At 37.1% G+C, this 18,860-nt stretch overlaps 1 protein-coding gene across 1 annotated transcript in view; it reads left to right on the top strand.

Annotated features, from left to right (window-relative positions):
* NFX1 (nuclear transcription factor, X-box binding 1) overlaps positions 1-18,860 on the top strand; it is a 61,946-nt gene extending 43,086 nt beyond the window's left edge. Inside the window, exons 19-24 of the mRNA XM_035549774.1 lie at positions 1,090-1,131; positions 1,369-1,467; positions 4,275-4,341; positions 9,060-9,205; positions 14,436-14,537; positions 15,295-18,860. Of these exons, the coding sequence (XP_035405667.1) occupies positions 1,090-1,131; positions 1,369-1,467; positions 4,275-4,341; positions 9,060-9,205; positions 14,436-14,537; positions 15,295-15,370 (532 nt within the window). The 3' untranslated portion in view covers positions 15,371-18,860. The remainder of the gene's footprint in view (positions 1-1,089; positions 1,132-1,368; positions 1,468-4,274; positions 4,342-9,059; positions 9,206-14,435; positions 14,538-15,294) is intronic.

Here is an 18,860-nt window from a genome sequence, read left to right as displayed (position 1 = left end):
CCCTCCCTGCTCAAGCAGGACTACCTATAGCTACTTGCTCAGGACCACATCCAGACAGCTTCTGAATAGTTTCCTTCCAAGGAGGGAAACTCCACACCTGCTCTTGGGAACCTGTGCCAGTGTTCAGTCACCCATACAATTTTTTAAAGTGTTTCTCGATGTTCAGAAGGATTTTCCTGTGTTTCAGTCTGTGCCTATTGCCTCTTGTGTTGCTTCTGGGCACCACTGAAAAGAGCCTTGGTCTGTCCTCCTTTGCGTTCTCTCTTCATGGATTTATATACATTAATAGAATCCCTACTGAACGTCCTCTTCTCTAGCCCAAAGAATCCATCTCTCTCAGCCATTCCTCATAGGAGAGATGTTCTAGTCCCTTCATCTTTGTAGCCCTTTGCTGGACTCTCTCTACTATGTCTGTATCTCTCTTGTGCTGTGGAGCAAGGTGTGTGTGATCAGAACTTGGCACAGGTGTGGCTTCACCAGTGCTGAATAGAGGGAAGGATCACCTGCATTGACCTGCTGGCAATACTTTGCCTAATGCAGCCCAGAATGCCATTAGCCGTCCTTGCTGCCAGGGCACATTGCTGACTCATGTTCATCTTGGCATCTACAAGGTTTGCAAACTCCTTGGAGTTCATAAAGATTTTTTCATATTTCTCTTAGCATTCTTTTCTGGATGATTAGTAGTAGGGCATATTTTTCTCCTAGTCATCATCTTACTATTTATAATATTTTTCTATTACCCTTTTTAGGATAATAGGAAAAAGTACATTTGTGTCATTTATGCTTGACACTTGTGCTCTCATACTTTTGCACTGCACATCTGTGTTTAAGTCACAAAACCAATTTGGTCTTAAATTTGGTGATTTCTCTGTACTTCCTGATATAGTTCCTGATAGACTGACTCCTTTAGAGTCAGTCTATTAGGTGTATTAAAGTCTAATCTGTTGTTAGCTGTATTATCTGATCTAATAAAGTAAATTATTCTGATACATATTTACTTAGGCTGTGGTAATATGATAGCAACAAAACTATAGTTTAAAAGTGTGAGGAGAAACAGTGATTCTAATTGTATTTTTTTTAATAATTCAGATTGCAATGTGATGAAGAATGTTTAGCTCTTCAGAGGAACAGGTGGGCAATGAACTTTTTTTTTCTGAAAAAAGTCCAAATTAAAAAAGTTAATGCTGTTTGGAAAAAAAAATAATTTCCTGTAAATTAGCATCAAATATACAGACTCTATCTTTTGTGATCTGTTTATCTTTATTGGTAACCCATTTCTACTCTTCAATGAGAAAATGTTCTTGGGGGCTATTTTTTATTTATTTATGGTGGCTTTTTTTTTTTCTTCCCTACCATGCTTGAATTTAGGCGTCTTGCTGAGGCTCTTGAAATAGATGATAATTCTGACCCTTTCAACATCCGTTCTTCTGGACCAAAGTACAGTGACCTTTTAAAAGAAGATGCAAGGTATGTGTTCTAATGATGAGAGGTGTCATAGGTAAACAGTGTTGCGAGCAAGATAGGAAATGGAGATTGATTCTATTTACTCTTGTAAAAATGTCTGTGTTTCCTTTTCTCTCCAGAGGTGATCATGGTGATTATGGCAATAGGTGATCATTGAGGCAAAGGAATTAATGTGTTTTTCTCAAGACCAGCAAAATGAGAAATTTAAATAATAATAAGTGTCTGGCTGGTTTCTTTGTTCTATAACAGGGCCAGATTTACAATGGGAACATCAGTTTCCACCATTCCTCTCACAACAAATCAGTACATGCACTCTTCCACTGGCTTCACAAACTTCTACCCCCCTATCTCTGTGCTCTCTGTAATTTTTTCAGGACAAAGACAAGAGTGATAACCAAGTAATGAAATGTGTTCTTACAGTCTGACACTATTTCTGTGTACTAGTCCCTTTACTTGTTTTTCTTTATTTTGAAAATTGACAGCAAGGCAATAACAAAACATTTGCATGATGCATAGTTAAGAGTATGCTAATGCTGGTTGCAAAGAGAGCTACTAGACTGAAACATCTGAAAATGAGGCAATAGAAAGTCAAGTTACTATCAAAAGCATCACACTAGTAAACACTGCAACCTGGAATGACAAGGAGGGATCAGATTTGTAAAAAGATGCTTAAATGATAAAGGTCACTTAAGAAAATTTTACTTTGTGTGTATGCCTGTTGAATATATTTTACACTTGCTTCAGTGTCCTAATGATTAATAAATTTCATATTTTCAAATTTAATTTTAAATACTTGAGAAGTACTTCAGTCGAGTGGTAGATACTTATCAATGTCCTGGGAAATGGAGATACTCCATTTGGTTTTGATAGGGCAGTATGAATTGGACCTCGATTAATTTGTAAATACACAAACAAGCTCCAGCTCAGGACAATCACAAACAGAACTCTTCAAATATGATGTGAGCAAGCTGATAAAACACCAAAACAAGCAACCTAAAACTGCAAGACCAGAACCAGAGTCAAGAATAACTGAGAAATAAAGTCAGTCATTTTTAACTGTCTCCACTCAGTCAGTTCTCTGATCAGGATCCTACAGAGGAGACTACTGAATCTGTAGATTTATTTTTTTTCCATCCTTTTGTGGAATGACTTATAACAGACTTTGTTCTCCTCATCCTAATGGATTTGTTAGTCATCTTTCAAAATCTGCTAGCAGTGAAGCCTACTCACATTTCTTGTTAACTGTATGCTTCTTACCGCTCTTTAGTGAAGTGTGGGTTCATGCATTTGTGTAGCTGGAAATACAGAATATCCTTTCTTGTGAGCTGATCTGGCACTCCCCTTCACTTATGTAAAAGCAGTCTGATGAGGTTTGCTGCCAAATTTGGAAAGGCAAGACTGCACATAGTTGAAAAGAGGCTTTATTTTTCATTGTGGTTTCATCTGATGACCTCGAAGGAAAGTTTGAAATTCTAAAGGAAATCTAATTTGTGCTTTGTCAGCCTTAGTGGCAGAGGAGTAAACAGCCTGAAATACTATTCTGAATTTGAGAATAGTGCTCTAACCAGAATCTGAACAGCTAGATGCAGAGACATATCTGCTTGTTGGATTGCCTCAGCTGTTCAACGATCCTATATACAGATATCAGAACTCCAGAGGACAGTCCAAATGTCTTTTCAAGGATATCTCTTTCAAAAGAAACTTAAGGAATACTGAATTCCTTGAACGTTCTCAACCCAAATTGTGCTCCCTAAGAATCTTCCTTATCATTCCAAAACAGCAGCAATTGCTTGGTCTCTCCCAACATCTGCACTGATCTGCCCTTCAGTCTTCACTGTTCTTACTTGAATAGTCAGTAGGTTGGGGGCCCACTCACATCATCAGGTAGCTCAGTGTTGTTCTTCCATGGAGTTCTGTAAGAAAGATCTGGAGGTACAAGTGGACATAAAATGCTTGCCTCACCTTCTCTGTACTGAGGATTCGGGGATTCTGATAACTCCATGCAGTGTCTATCCACTGGATAAATGGGGACAAAGCATTGGAGGTTTTCCAGTGGTTGGCTGAATCCATTGTACCAGTGATCAAATGATTTTGGTAGAAAAGCTACTCAATGTTGCCATTTTGCATGTTTGCTTGTGACCGCTTGATCCTTTGATCATACCTTTACTTCAGCATCCAGAATGTTGTTAGGACATCCACTTCTTGAATGATGAAATTTTGATATAATTCACAAAGTGTTGTTGTCTTGGTATGAAATGGTGCATATTCTTGAAGAAACAGCTTTACTGATAACCAGATTTGAGACATGAATTCTTCAGGTAGACATTTTTCCTCATGGGGACGGTGCTCTAACAAATGTTAACCTTGCTTTTGGAGTTAGTTTACCTGCTCATTTAAGAACAGAACACAAAGCTCGCTCTGACAGATTCGATTTACTGTGATTAAGTAGGGTAAACCAATTAATTTAAAAAATCCATAATATCTCATATCAAGAATATTTTGTTTCCTTTCAAATAGCTTTATGCTTCTACTTCTGTTCTCATTAATTTGTTTCACCAGATAAGTTGTAAAATCAGTCAGTGCACTTTTTCTGTCTTTGAAAACAATTCTACTCTGTATACTCAATACCTGATTTTCCATCAAATCATGAAATCTAATTAAGTGAATTGCCTAAATGACAAAACTGAGAAACGCTGAAATGTTAACTTTTGATTACAACACGTTACATATGTTTACATGTTACAGAAGATAAAGTCATTGCATCTTTGTACATTCTATTGCCTCATTTACCTACTATGCTGTTGTTGCAGGAAGGATTTAAAATTTGTCAGTGATGTTGAGAAGGAGATGAGAATGCTTGTGGAAGCTGTGAATAAGGTCAGTATTCAGGTATTCTTTGAGTTATTAAAAGAAACGGTTTTGTTTAGTTTGGGGGGAAGCGGAATAATGTTTATGAAACTTTAGTACTAATAGTTATGGATTAACACTAGATCTGTTTTGACCTTATCAGAACGCACATTTTAATAATAGATAGAACAAAAATTTTAAAACATAACAGTACGATCACTTCTGTGACAGGCAAGCTTTTTTGCATCTTTTTTAAAGATTTGACTAGTGCCAGGTTTTAATGCATCTGTGGATTATCGTTCATTTTTGTATCTCCACTGATAAAGTATTAATCATCAAACACAGTGTTTAAAGGTTGAGACTCTGAGGGTGAAAGCCCTAGGTTCTTTCAGGCACTGTAGTGGAAGTTGCTTTCAAATCTGTGGAGTGGATACCCTTCCGCATTTTTGTGTGAGGTAGTCCTCTTCCTCCTATAAGGAGACTGGGATTCAGCCTTAATAGTTTAGTAGAATCCAGTATATCTAAAGAGGTCAATTCCACAGACAAAATCATAGGCCTATAGTAAAAGCAGAATTCAGCCTTCGGGCCTGTCTGGTTAGCGTACTACTGGCTTGCTGCTGCACAGTGCTTGACCTGTTGCATGCAGTTGAAAGTGTAAACCGCTCTACCCTCAGTTGCCCTTAGCTCAAGGAACATAACCTTCTGTAGAAAGCATAAATGTCCTTTCCCGTTCTCTCCCTTAGGACTGCTTATGTTCTATTTCAGTCACCTAGTTTTCTTTCTTTTTGTATGGTGTTTCTTAAGCAATCTCGGTGCTTGTCCACCTGTCTAATGTTCTTACCTATTTTTTCCATATTGGAATGAAAATCCAAGAGGGATTATTTGTGTCTAATTATGTTCAGGCCCCTCCAATCTCATTTGTTAATACACACGTAGAATATTTATTATTAGCTAAAAATAACTTGCCCAACATTGTTTTGCCTGTAGTTATCCTATTTTATACCTTTGTATACTGCCTTTATTTTACACACCCACACACAGAAATATATATGTACATATTTGTATATTTGATAACTGGATATACCAATATATATATTCCCATACCAACAGCCTACCAAGATATGTGATATGGTACAAAAAAGGTGACAATACATCTTGAATTAGTAATATAGAATGGATTAGTAACATAAAATATAGTGGAACAAGAGAACAGGAGAGCTCAAGAAAATCTCCAATGTTTAGTTCTCAGCAGTAACAAAGTATTTGTTAAATAACAATTCTACAAAACAGACCATTGAGTGTCTATTAAAAAGAGTCTCCATTGCAGAAGAGGATGAAAAAAAAAAACCAAACTTAGCATGACAGTTCTTCCCTTGTCTGACCTAAAGGGAGAATTGCTCAATGCTCATTTAAGCTTCTGTCATGATGAAGATGAACCAGTTAGGCCCACCTGACAATTCAGTACTTCAAGGATGAGTTCTGCACCCACCTGCACCTCAGGCTGTTGGGAATTGCTATTCCATAAGGTACAAGAAGTCCCCAGAAGTCAAATTATATTTCAAAGGGGAAGAGATTTCTTTCTGAACACCAAAGACGTTACACAAGTCTTACTGTTTGGAGTCCATATGTTATAATGCATGTACAGGTAAAAAAATTCTTTTCATGAATTCTTCAGTAGGCAAACTGAACAGTTACCTGAGGAGTCCCATCATAATCTTTGTTCTATACCTCAAAATTCTCTATTTAGTTACATATTAAGTTTCACAAGGCTGTCAAATTCCTCCTTGAAATGTTTAGATTCCTGATTACCAGTCATGTTCCCTCTTGCAACCACAGGTATTTGTATTGTGTTGGAGATGTCTCTATACCTGGTAAGTGTTATCACTGCTCTTCATTCAGGCCTGTTGCCCAGCCTGACAAGTCAACTCCCACTTCTTATGTATCCAAAGACTGGATTAATATGTTTGACATGGCATTATGCAAGGGGACTGTGCTTAGTTGTTCTTCTGCCAAGATCCCTAAATCCGTCTTATGCTTGAGTCTCTGTTCAGTTGTTTGTTTACCATGACTCCTAAATCCTTTCTGTCTTGAGATGTGACTTGTGTTCTTTGTTTCTAGATGTAAAGCTTTACTTCCTTGTATTAAAAGTATTTTGCATGCTGGTCTATGAAGCATTCAGGTAGCTCTGCCTGTATCAGTACTATGTATTTTGTACTGATTACTGTTTACTTATGCTTACACTTTTTTGTTTTGACTTGTTTATATTTTTGCACTGTTCCTTTGGATACTAATTTCAGCTTAACTGGATAAATGAGTAATAAAAAGGATTTTGACGCTTTTTGTCAATTTGTAATTTTGTCATTTTGTAAATATACACATATATTAATACAGTTAACCTTATCTGTCATTGTATGACTTTGCTTGCTTCATGAATATCTGTTCCCCTAGACTCATTAGTATGTACTAATCTAGCACAGCAGAGCTGTCACTACTGACACGTGTAAGCAGACAGGACAGAAAACATTCATGTCATCCAGCTCTGTCAGCACATAGACAGAAATTCTGATTTTTGTTTTGAGCCCAGAATCATCTCTTTAAAGATCAGCCTTCTAAAGGTACAAAATCTGTAGAGTTTTCTTTATCCAAATGTTTGTCTATATGCTGAAAGTATTGTAGTAGGTAGAAGGTTTATTGCTGTTTATTGCTAAGTAACTATCCAGACAGTATGTGATTATTCTGAAGACTTCTGGAGAAGATTGACCACCACTTTAGGTGTGGTTACTATTCGTAATTTAGCTACTTAGTTCTGAGAGGTGGCAGGTATTAACCATCCATCTACAGGGCAGGTACACTGTACCTTTAATGTTTATCTTCCTCTGTTAGATATGGTCTGCTACGGATGAATTTAGGTGACTGCAGCAGAATGAGTGTTCTCTTTCTCTCAATGGAGGGGATGAGTTTCATCCTCATTCTGCCTGTCTGTGTAAGAACTGGTGATTAAATGTCTTGCCAAGTTGAATAGTAGAGGAAAGGAGTATAACAAATAGGATTACTGTTAAGTAGCATTCCTCTTTTACAGTAATACTGATTACAGTAAAAATACTGTAAAGGACCCAAGAAGAGTTTTCAAGAACCTGTGTTGATTTCTGCAGTTGTTTAAATAATTTCCAAGAGTATTATTTTGCTTAATCTAATCAGTTAAAGATTATATCAAATTAATAGTTTCCTAGAATGTTAAAAAAGAAAGAGTACACGGTACTGCATCAAAGTTACTTCTGGCAGTACTGTGATCATGCAATAATAGACTTGAACTAATATTTGTGTGTGGTTGAAGATATATCAAAATTGTCCTTTTATTAGATTCTAAAGTGGGGTTGTCTGCATCTTAATGATTTGAAGAGACTTTTCACATGATATGTAAAGCAACTGCTTTTTAATGTAACAGTTCTCCTTGTGTAATCCAAAGGTGTACTAATAATCAGGCGTTTGTATTTGAATGTTAAACATAGCCTGTCAGAAGATGTCTTAGAATCATTCAGGTTGGAAGGAGCCTGCAGAGGTAATCTAGTGCGGCTCTTTCTTGAAGCAAGAACCAACGCTGAACTCAGCCCCTGAATGAATGGGCTTTATCCAATCAGATGCTGAAAAAGTTTCATAAATCCACTCTGGCTACTCCAAGGGACCTTCTGCTTCATGTGCCTAAAAATGGCTGATGAGAGGGCTTGCTCTGTGTTATTTTCACAGGCTTTGAAATGTAGTTTATTGTCTTGTAGTTCTTGTGTTGTCTGTCTTGCTCTTCTTGAAAACCCAACAGTTGCCGTTCTCCAGTCATTAGGCTCCTACCCCCAATGTCTATAACCTTTCAAAAATGATAGAGAACGACACATTCTCCTAGTCTCTCAGCGTTGTTAAATGTGCTGCGTCCAGTCCTAGAAACCTGTACAAGCTGGGACTTCTCTTGCAATCCCTGACTCAAACTTTATCTAATACTGGCAGTTTGTCTTCTTCTTGAACCCTGTCGATAGACCCAAAGACCTCTGAGACCTTGTTGGTGATAACCAAGGCAAAGGCTGAAGCAGAGTGTCTTGAAACCCTGAAGCAGACTGAGTATCTTACCCACATCTGCATCTGCTGTTGCTAAGGCACCCAATCCGTTAGGAGGGAGGGACACTTTTTTTTCTGTTCTTTCTTTGACTGTTTATGTAACAATTGTTGTCAAATCAAGCATTATCAGTTTTTGTTTACTGAAACTAAAACTACGGTTTTGTTGCTATTTAATGACATCAGTAGACTTTATTACATGGCAGATTTTGCAGATAAATCGCTTCTTTGGTAGAAGGAAGCGATAACTAAACCTGATGTCTTTGTAGCAACCTGCATGGTATGTGCATTGTAAAAACCAGTCTGAAAAAGAAAAATTCAGATAAATTATACTGCTTCTTTAGGATGTAAGCAGAATTGATGTATTCAGGATTTGTTTCAAACTTAAATATACACGTAAATGTATGTATCTGTGCTTTGAGGTGGGAACAAAATGGATGGTTTTTAGATGATTTTTTTGCCAATACTGATGTAATAGTATTTTGTAGTACTACGTTCTGTCACAGTGGCAAAATTTTAGAGGTAGAAGCACTTTCTCTCTCCCACACACCTTTCCTTTCCACTCGCCTTTCTTTGCTTGCTCATTTCCTCATTTTTTATATGTTTATTTATTTATTTATTTATTTATTTATTCTTTTTTAATTCAGGGCAAGCATACAAAGAAGAGTCATTGTTACCCACCAATGAACAGGGATCATCGCAGAATCATCCATGAATTAGCTCAGGTGTATGGCATTGAAAGTGTGAGCTATGACAATGAACCAAAGCGTAACGTTGTTATCACTGCAGTGAAGTACGTAATCCATTTTGTTTTCTAGTAACTGTGTATGTTTATATCACTTAATTGAATGAGTTTATTTACAGTGCAATTTGCAACATGCAGTAGCTTCCATTTAAAAGTTTTTAAAGCATTTTTAAGTTAATAATTTGATAGGCTTCTATTTCCCCCTGGTTGAATACGTCTTCAGAGAAGAAAACCCAATTAAAAATGAAAAAGCTAAGAAAACAAGATTTTGCAAGTCTGTTTTCCATTTGGCTTAGCAGTAACTTCTTGTCTTTTTGTCATCAGCTAAATTTGACAGTAGTATCAAAGATGATAAATGTAATAAAATTTTATGAATATTAATGGCTGGATAGAGAAGTCACATCTAAATTTGCACCTTCTTTGAAGAAGGCTTGTATTGGAACTTACTTGTTCTCTACCCACCTGAACCTGCCACAGAAAGTCCTATCCTCTCTTTTCTGTTAATGGACAAAGATGGAAACGGATTACTGCAAATATAAAAGATGTCTAAGCAAAATTAGAGATGCTTGGAGAGGGCACGTAGAGGGAAGTTCATAGTATAAAAGGAAATGAAGGGAATATAGCTGGGGGAAAAGCAAGGTTATTGGACTGGAGAGAGTGTGGCTTCCTTGATTCTTTTGTCACGGAGTGGCTTATTTAGTTTAACATTGTCAAATTTTAATTCAGCACTGTCAAATTGTGGTTCTTCGGCAACCTGTTTAATTGGTTTTTAACTGTAGATATTGGCTATAGTTAAAAATTAAAAATAAAAAATTGCTACCATCCCTGCTATTACAGTGCCATGAGCTGCTCCTGAGCCTGCTAGCTTAGAATCTTGATTTCTTTCAATAAAGATGGGACACTACTTTAAGATAACTCTTAATGTTTCTGTGAACCAATTTAAGATATCTCCCTTTTTCCTACAAAAGAAGGGTGAGAAGAGAGACCACATTTGAAAAAGCTTCCTTAGAAAAAGGAAGGGGCTGGAGGATTATGAGAAATTAGTAAAGAAGAAGAGAAAGTGTCAGAGAAAGAGCAGGACAGATGATATTTTAAAAACGAAGTCGTTGTATGCTGCAACTTTAGAATGGGAAGTCTTCTGTAGTGTTAGAAGTTGCACACTTGCTCCTTCCCTTGTGTTGTTTAGGGAAGATCATGCAATGCAGAACACAAATGCTGCACTTTTACTTCTGCTCTTACAGACAATGAGTGCTCTATAACAATGTTTTTCAGCTCCGTAGCAATGTTTCCTAATTGAATTCATCCAAGGATTCTTTTCATTGTCATTTTATTTGAAGTGGCAAAGACCACTTCTTCGAGACATAAAACTCATTGAAGCCTCAGACAATTAATAACTCAAGTTCTGGGATGATATTTGTAGAGTATTTTGTGGAATCATAGAATGGTTTGGGTCAGAAGGGACCTTGAAGATCACCTAATTTCAACCCCCCTGCCATGGGCAGGGACACCTCCCACTAGACCAGGTTGTTCACAGCCCCATCCAACCTGGCCTTAAACACTTACAAGGATGGGGCATCAAGAGGTTCTCTGCACAACCTGTTCCAGTGCCTCACTACCCTCTGAGTAAAGAATTTCTTCCTAATACCTAATCTAAATCTTCCCAGTTTTAGTTTAAAGCCATTACTCCTTGTCCTATCACTATACTCCATGACAAAGAGTCCCTCTCCAGCTGTCTTATAGAACCCCTTTAAGTACTGGAAGACTGCAGTACGGTCTCCCTGGAGCCTTCTCTTCTGTAGGCTGAAAAACCCCAACTCCCTCAGCCTGTCTTTGTAGTAGAGGTGCTCCAGCCCATTTGATCATCTTTGCTGCCCTCCTCTGGACTTGCTCTGATAGGTCCATGTCTTTCTTGTGTTGGGGGCCCCAGAGCTGAATGCAGTAAGCCCTAAAGCTGAGTTCAATTTCACAACAGCTTCTTCAAATCCAGGTTCTAGTCAACACAAAGCCCAAATGGTTTGATTCAGTTTGTTTCATCCTGTTTTCAGTATTCCCTGCAAATTTCTTTTAGGGGCGTTTCCAAGTATACATAATGAGAAATGACGCTAGGCAAAAAGCACTATTTTTTTCCTGTTCTTCCCCATTATGCCACTGAAATGGTAACATCACCATACAAGTTGGATCAGAGGAGTGAGAAAGTATCCTTGGTGCTAAGAGTTCCTCTGGCCAGATAATAGGCTAGGAGCAAGCAACGTGACTCTACTTTGCCATCAGCCCCTGCACCCATCATCATTCCACCACATCAGTAAGAGTTGATCATGTTAGCTGCATTAGAATTACTGATGTACAGCATCGCCAGTGTCTGAGCGTAGAAAGAATATTCCCAGTGTTGAATATCAAGGTTGATCTTAAGTGCCCTTCTCAATGCTTCCCTGCTGGTTGCCTTTGTAGTCACTATCTTTTTGAGCAGTTGCAATACCAGATTCCTTCTGACCCAGGATTCCTTCCGTGGGGCAATACCTATTTAAAAGTTTATATCCAGACTGGTATGGCAAAAAGGGGAAGGCTTTCCTCATTAAGTTGACACACGCACTTCCCTGTGCCTGTCAGTGATTTCCTCAGGTATCTTACTTGCACTAGTTTCCTCCCTTGATAGCTCAGGGTGCCAGAGCCTCGGGCACTGTCATTAAGGGGTGCTTGCCTGTTACATAGTGACCAGTGTTTATAAGTAGCTTGTATGGACTTGAGGCATCGTCGAAGGGTTCTTGAGAACAGTCATCCCTATAAGGCCCATGTTTTTGGTGTTCCTTCTAGGAACAGCATTTCGTTTAATGTTTATATATAATTTAATTATATATGTAGGTGAGTATATAAATATATCTTTCTATACAGGCTTGTATAGATTTTTAGAGAGAGATTTAATATGTGGTTAAATTTTAATGCATAACTACATAGTTAATATGTTTAAATTACTTTAGTATGTTATGGTAGTCTTATAATGAAATAATTGTAGGACTTTTTACCTCATAATTTCTATGTAAATGCAGCTTTAAGCTCAAAAATGCACAGAATGTTATTCAATAATAACAATATAGTGTAATTATTAAGAGTTTTGGTCACATTAGGTAAGTGTAAATTCATTTACTCCTACTTTGCATTCTAAGTTGGTTTGTCAGAGACATAGAAGACTGTTAGGAACAGTAAGAGGTACAGGTTGTCATCTTGGAAAATGCATGGAAAGGTACTGCAGAGTTGTCACAAAGATATCTGAAATCATAGCCTGAGTAGAGAATGCATATTCTCTTTTTCTTCTCTCAAAAGACAAGGTAATGGACACAAATTAAAATCATCAGGTTTGAAACAGTTGCAGGAAGAAGATTCATACAATATGTAACAATTGTGGAATTGGTTGCTCAGAAAGTCAGTGACTTGCTGTATATAAGAATAAACAACAATGTTAGAGCATATATATAATTTAATATATAGTTACTCGTCTGCTATTTTCTTTGTATGTATACTAGTGGTTTTAAATATAATGGTACTTGTGAGAACAGAAGAATGGGAAAGGCTAAGGTTACCTTAAATTATAAAGTCATAAATAGGCATTCGGGCAAATGTTTGTTTCCAATGTGGAATAAAATTTACTGTTAAGTTATGAATGCAGTGTAAATAGGAGGACAAGAATGAAGGACAAGAAGCAGCATTTATTCACCTGTTCGGAAATGGAGAGGCCAAGCTAATTTATTCTCCATATAAAAAGTAGCTAGCCAAAAAATGTATAATGTGCAAGTAGTATTCAGAGAAGAGTCTACATCTCAGAAGGTAGTGAAACATTCCTAAGAAGAAGAGGCATTCAGATATAAATAGGAAAGCAATGCTGTTTAGTGTACCAGAATGGTGGTAGAAGGCTTTTCAGTCTTGCAATTACATTGGAACCATGACTGGAAGTTGAAATAAAGCAAACTCACTCTTGAAAGTGACTCATAGGAAACTTTAAGACATCTCCACAGCCTGTTAAAGATAGAGTGTGTAGGATACTTATTTTGAAAAATTTTGGCTTAGATGCCTTTTTGTAATAATCTTTCAAAGCAATTTCCATGTTTTTTTATATCCTTTCCCTGCCTCCAGCCAGTGCAGCCTTTGGATATGGACTGTGCAGTACTGAAGTTGCACATCATTCACAGCCAATACAAGCCTAGGGATGTGCTAAAGCATACTGTCTTCCTGTATTGGAGAAAATACTGCCCTGCACCATGGCCACAGGGTGGCCCTTGTATTGCAGAGGGCACAAGCACAAGTGGGATGCTTCATTGTACGGTTATGGTTGCATAATAGATAGTAACTTAAGTGGAGGGCAGGAAGAGCTGTTTGATTATTTGTTTGTTTGTTTTTTTTCTTAATGCATATCATTTTTCTGGTCTCGTGCACCTGGGCTAACTGGTAAGGAAGTGGCAGTGCACTGTGAGGCACTGGCACAGGTTGCCCAGAGAAGCTGTGGGTGCCCCATCCTTGGAAGTGTTTAAGGCCAGGTTGGATGGGGCTGTGAGCAACCTGGTCTAGTGGGAGGTGTCCCTGCCCATGGCAGGGGGGTTGAAATTAGGTGATCTTTAAGGTCCCTTCTGACCCAAACCGTTCTGTGATTCTGTTACTGTTCCTTGGAGAGGACTGCTTCACAGGGGCCTAGTTTTAGTGCAGAGTGATGAGTAAGTTTAATGCGACTTATTGCCAGAGTTTAAGAACATGGTTCCACAGCATTGGATATTGTAAAGATGCAGTGATCTGTGAACATAGACCTTGTTGCAGCCTACAGCTTCCTCATGAGGGGGAGAGATGAGGAAGGTGCTGATCTTTTTTCTCTGGTGGCCAGTGGTGAGACCCAAGGGAGGAGTAGCATGAAGGTGCATCAAGGGAGGTTCACATTGGATATTAGGAAAAGGTTCTTCTCTGAGAGGGTGGTTGAGCCCTTGAGCAGGCTCCCCAGGTAAGTGATTCTGGCATCAAGCCTGTTGGAGTTCAAGAAGCATTTGGACAACAGTCTCAGAGAGATGGTTTGATTTTTAGGTAGTCCCGTGTGGAGCCAGGAGCTGGACTTGATCCTTGTGGGTTGCTTCTGATTCAGGATATTCTGTGACTCTATGAAAATTAAATAGTTATATAGATGAAATACAAATATGAACTCTGACACTGGAACCACTACTTTTAAATGTAACTTTTTTGCCCTAATTTCTTAATGAATATAAATTCCCATTGAATAAAATAACCTTTTCTTTTATTTTTCTAGAGGGAAATCCATTTGTCCAAGCAATACTTTAACTTCTGTGCTAGATAAAGAAATGCAGAACAGGCCTCCACCTCCTATTCCTCATTACAAACAAACAGATAAGTAAGAAATGTGTTTCTAAAATGGTGTTCTTCAATTTTGTGCTGATTAACTTAAGGAAGAGTGTTCATGAACTTCAATTTTATGCTCCCTGGGTCTTTGTTTTCTCAACCTACATGCTGCTTCGGAGCTTGCAGCCTGCACTAAGCTCTTCTGTCCACAGAAGTAAACCTGAAATGAAATGCTAACAGAATGTAGGATTGACTATGATATAAGAGCAGTAATAAAAACAAATATTGTGGACCTCTCTTTTTTGTAAAGATTACATAGTTGAGAAGAGATGAATGTTTTGGGGGTTTGGGGTGTTTTATATCTTTAACTTTTCTGTGTAAAAGATAAGTAGTGCCTTACTGGCATAAAATAATTTATTAGGACAGTTAGTAAATTTATTTTTATTTATGTTTATATTTTATTATTTAAAGGCATGTTTAGCATTTAGTCTTCAATACATTAGTGTTTTTGCAGTAAATATCACTTATAAATGGTGGTTTCTGGTAAAACTTGAAAACAAATTGTATCAATTCAGCCATGCACTGATATATATTAATTCGATAAAGTATATGTTTTTTTCCCCAAAAATTATAGTTAAATGTTTTCTGAAGCATGAAGATATTTCCATTAGAACATAATTTAGAACATGCCATCTATCAGTGCAGCATGCATACTCACACTGAGACGTTACAGAAATTTGTGACTTCAACTTACTTTTATCTCGTGTTTCATGCAAAGTGAGTAACATCTAATATTCTTATAATTTCAGGAGTAGTGGAAGCAGTGGTTTATCCAAACCATTAAAAGAAGAGCCAGTAATTGACTACTTTGATGTCCAAGACTGAAATGGTTGATGTAGAATTACGATACAGAAGCTTACAGGTGAAGATACTAAATTATTGTGCAAGGCACCTTTTGGTTATCTGTCAAATGATCAGTTGTTCAGCATGTTCATGGTTTAACATCTAAAATTAGATTGTGATACTTTATAGTTTACATCACTGCATAGTACTTAACAGTAGTATAATTTTTTTCAACCTGTGTTTGCTGCATTTTTTTTATCTAATATGCTGTCAGAATGATGTAAATTTCCATCAATGCCTTTAAAGTGAGAGAACTGGTAATCAAATAGATTCTTTTGAGTAGTGAGAACAACAATAAATCTTAAAGATTTACTTCAACATATCTCACACAATTTAAACTAAACCAGGAATAATCTTTGTTAAAAGCACTAAAGGGAATATTCATAAAGCATTTTCATCTTTTTATTAATTCATATCCATGTTAATGTGGTAAATCTGGGAATTTTAGCTACTCCTTTGCATGGAAGGAAATACAAAATTTAGTCAGTCTTGAAGTACAAGTATATGCTCTAAATGCCACTTAAGAGCACAGGTTCCTTTTGTGTCTGAAGAACCGGGATTTGGGGAAGGTGGGGAATTAAGGCTTGTTTTGTTTTACCTCAAATTTGACATTTAAAAAAAAAAAAAAAAAAGACAAAATTATTGATGTTATTCAAGACCTTGAACAAGATAAGCTTTTATATATTATTTTGGTGTTCTATTTGATTTAGTTTTTTAGATATGTTAGCTTGATGGTCTTGGGTTTTTTTTGCATGGTTTTTGTTAATGGTTTATTACCTTTTTCTGTACTGTGCAAGCTTAAGGGGATGTGTGAAGTTTGGTCTAAGTAGATTATGAATCTGGAACAATTTTTGTAAAATTTGTAAGAACATCTTTCTTAGCTCTTTGCCAGTGGAAGGTATTTGTTGCATGGGAAATGCCATGAACAAAATGGGATGATGGTATAAACTGTATAACAGTCTCTTAGATGGTGAATTGTTTCCAGATCAGGAGCTGAAGTGGGAGAGAGGTGATTCTGATCAGACCTACAAAGTGGCACAGTTCTTGACGTTGAGTGATACATGTTGTCTAGGGGAGATGGTTCTTTCAATTAGTAACTTCCTTAATTTGGCACTGGTTTGCTGTTTCTTGTTCCTTGTGGCTACATGTAGCACTAGAGGTGAGTACCCTGTACAGCATCAGAGGCTGTTGCTGTTCAAAGGGGCTTAGAACAATAAAGAAACAGACCTCATGGAAGCCTTGATGGTTTGGGTTTCAGCTAGCTTACTATGCTGTAGTGTGAGGTTTGTAGCCAAGAAAATGAAAGGCAGTGATCCATACTTAAATTTACATAGTTACAAAACGGTGAGTCTTAAATGTGAAGCATTCTGTGGCTACATTTCATCCTGAACATCCTGAGCTTGTGAAACAATGAACAGCAAAGTCACAGATGATATCTGCCCCCAAAATCTTTTCAGAATTAAAACGCATGTTATTGCATATTTTTGTGTTTATTATTTTACATAAAAGAAAGTCGTACGTGTTTCTAAATGTTTCAAATGCATGTCACCAGTTACCTTCTGGTAGAACAGTTACCAGAAGGACTCTCATTTCTCAAGACTGTTCAGGCTTTTAATTTGGTCATAGTGGTTTAAATTACTTTAACCTCTTTGTCTTACTTTTTGTGAACAAAAATTAAGAATAAATTGACAAAGCTTATAGTACCCGTATTTTTTAAGCAAATTGTTGTTTGATCCTACAAGGCGTACTGCTTTGTGAAGTTCAGCTAAAGCTAAAGAAATTAGTTACTTAGCATCTTTCCAGGAATCTTTTCTTCAGTCCCATCATTGTGAGGAGGGTATCTATTCCAGTGCTTGCAGACAAGTGCCAGTTCACTGTGGCTAGACAAAGGCTAATTCCTGTGTAGAAAACCCGGAGCTATCTTAAGAAAGCAGTGTTTTCAAGCTAGTAACACCAGCAGGAAGAATGTATCTAGTTACGCTACGAAGGTTGGTTCTGGACAGGAGCCTGCCACACGCGTCCAGTGAGCTGAAAGTGTAGGTAAAGTGAGCTCCAGCATATGCGTGGCTAATGAAGTTGGTATTCTGTAGGTAGACCTAACACACACACACACACACACACACGCACGCACAACCTAAGTGATTTAGTTGATATTAAACAGCATAAAGCTGAAGCCTGTTAACTTTTCACGTTTTCATATGAATACAGCTAATGTTTCACATTTGCACCTCTGATTTGAAGTATTAAAACTTAAAAGGTTTTAGTAGCATTATATTTATCTCTGTTTCATTCTTTTAAATCAAATTATGGCTTTAACATAAATATGTGAACCTGGTGAGATGCACTTCTGCAGCCTGCTGTTTTTAGTAAGAAAACCCAGGTAATCTTCAGCTTCTCAAGTTGGACTACTTAATTATACTGAATCTGTTCATACTGAGAAATCATAATATTCATTACTAAGTATCTTAACTGCACATGTATTAACTCTTTTACATAGATGTGTAAATTACGCATCTCTGTATCACGGCTGTTGGAGTCTATCTGTAGTTATGAAGCAAGTCACATGTACGAAAACGTTTGCTTTGAAATGCATTTTAATAACTTGGTTAAAAACATGATACCATGATACCATACCCAGGGAATTAATACCAAAACCAAAAAGTATTGATGTCTTTCTTCCCAGAACACAGTAACATAGCCTTAAAAAGGAACTCAGCAGTTTAACAGTGGTGCTCTTCTTTCTGTTCTCATTTGCTTTTGCTGCAATGTCTGTGATTTTTCTACTGAAGAGTACTAAAGACTGCAGTTCTGAAATCTGTGATAACTCATTTTCATACTGCACATGTGCCTCATGGAAATGTTTTTCAATTAGCTATTTTGTAAATCCCATGAGCAGGCCTTTACATCTTTTATCTGATAGAAGAATGAGAGAATAAGAGAGATCTTTGCATCAGTGAAGTCAGTAGCAAAAACCTTATTGACATGACTGTAACCAAGACTTAAGCTTGAATATGCTAGTCATTTTCCAGAGCCCTTAGAATAATACTGTTTCTTGCAGATTTATTTGATATAAGTACTCTGCAATAAGTGTCTTTTGAAATAACTTGTGCGGTGTAAGTTGGAAGTCATGTAACTTCATTAAGTGCTTTTAAAATTGTGTATAAAATAGATATTTTGGCATTTGGGCTGTGCTATTACTGATCTGTATTGTTTAATGCATTTAAAGTGCTCTGAGTATTCAGTGCTTGGATTTAACCTAAAATTGTGTAAGATGTGTAAGTAGACTTCAGTATCACTGCTACTGTGGCACTTTTGTACAATATCTGCCGCATAAGGAAATAAGCAAAATAAAACTGTTCTAAATCACTTTTCTTAAGTTATTTGTTGAAAGCTTTTTATTTTACTTGATTTTTTGAAGTTGGTGTAAAATGACTTTCATTATAAACCTGAAATAAATGCAAGTTGAAAGTTC

This window comes from Cygnus atratus, chromosome 2 (assembly GCF_013377495.2).
Source record: "Cygnus atratus isolate AKBS03 ecotype Queensland, Australia chromosome 2, CAtr_DNAZoo_HiC_assembly, whole genome shotgun sequence".
NCBI classification, from domain to species: domain Eukaryota; kingdom Metazoa; phylum Chordata; class Aves; order Anseriformes; family Anatidae; genus Cygnus; species Cygnus atratus.
Note: the sequence above shows the minus strand (reverse complement) of the source record. Positions and strands in the feature narration are given on the sequence as shown.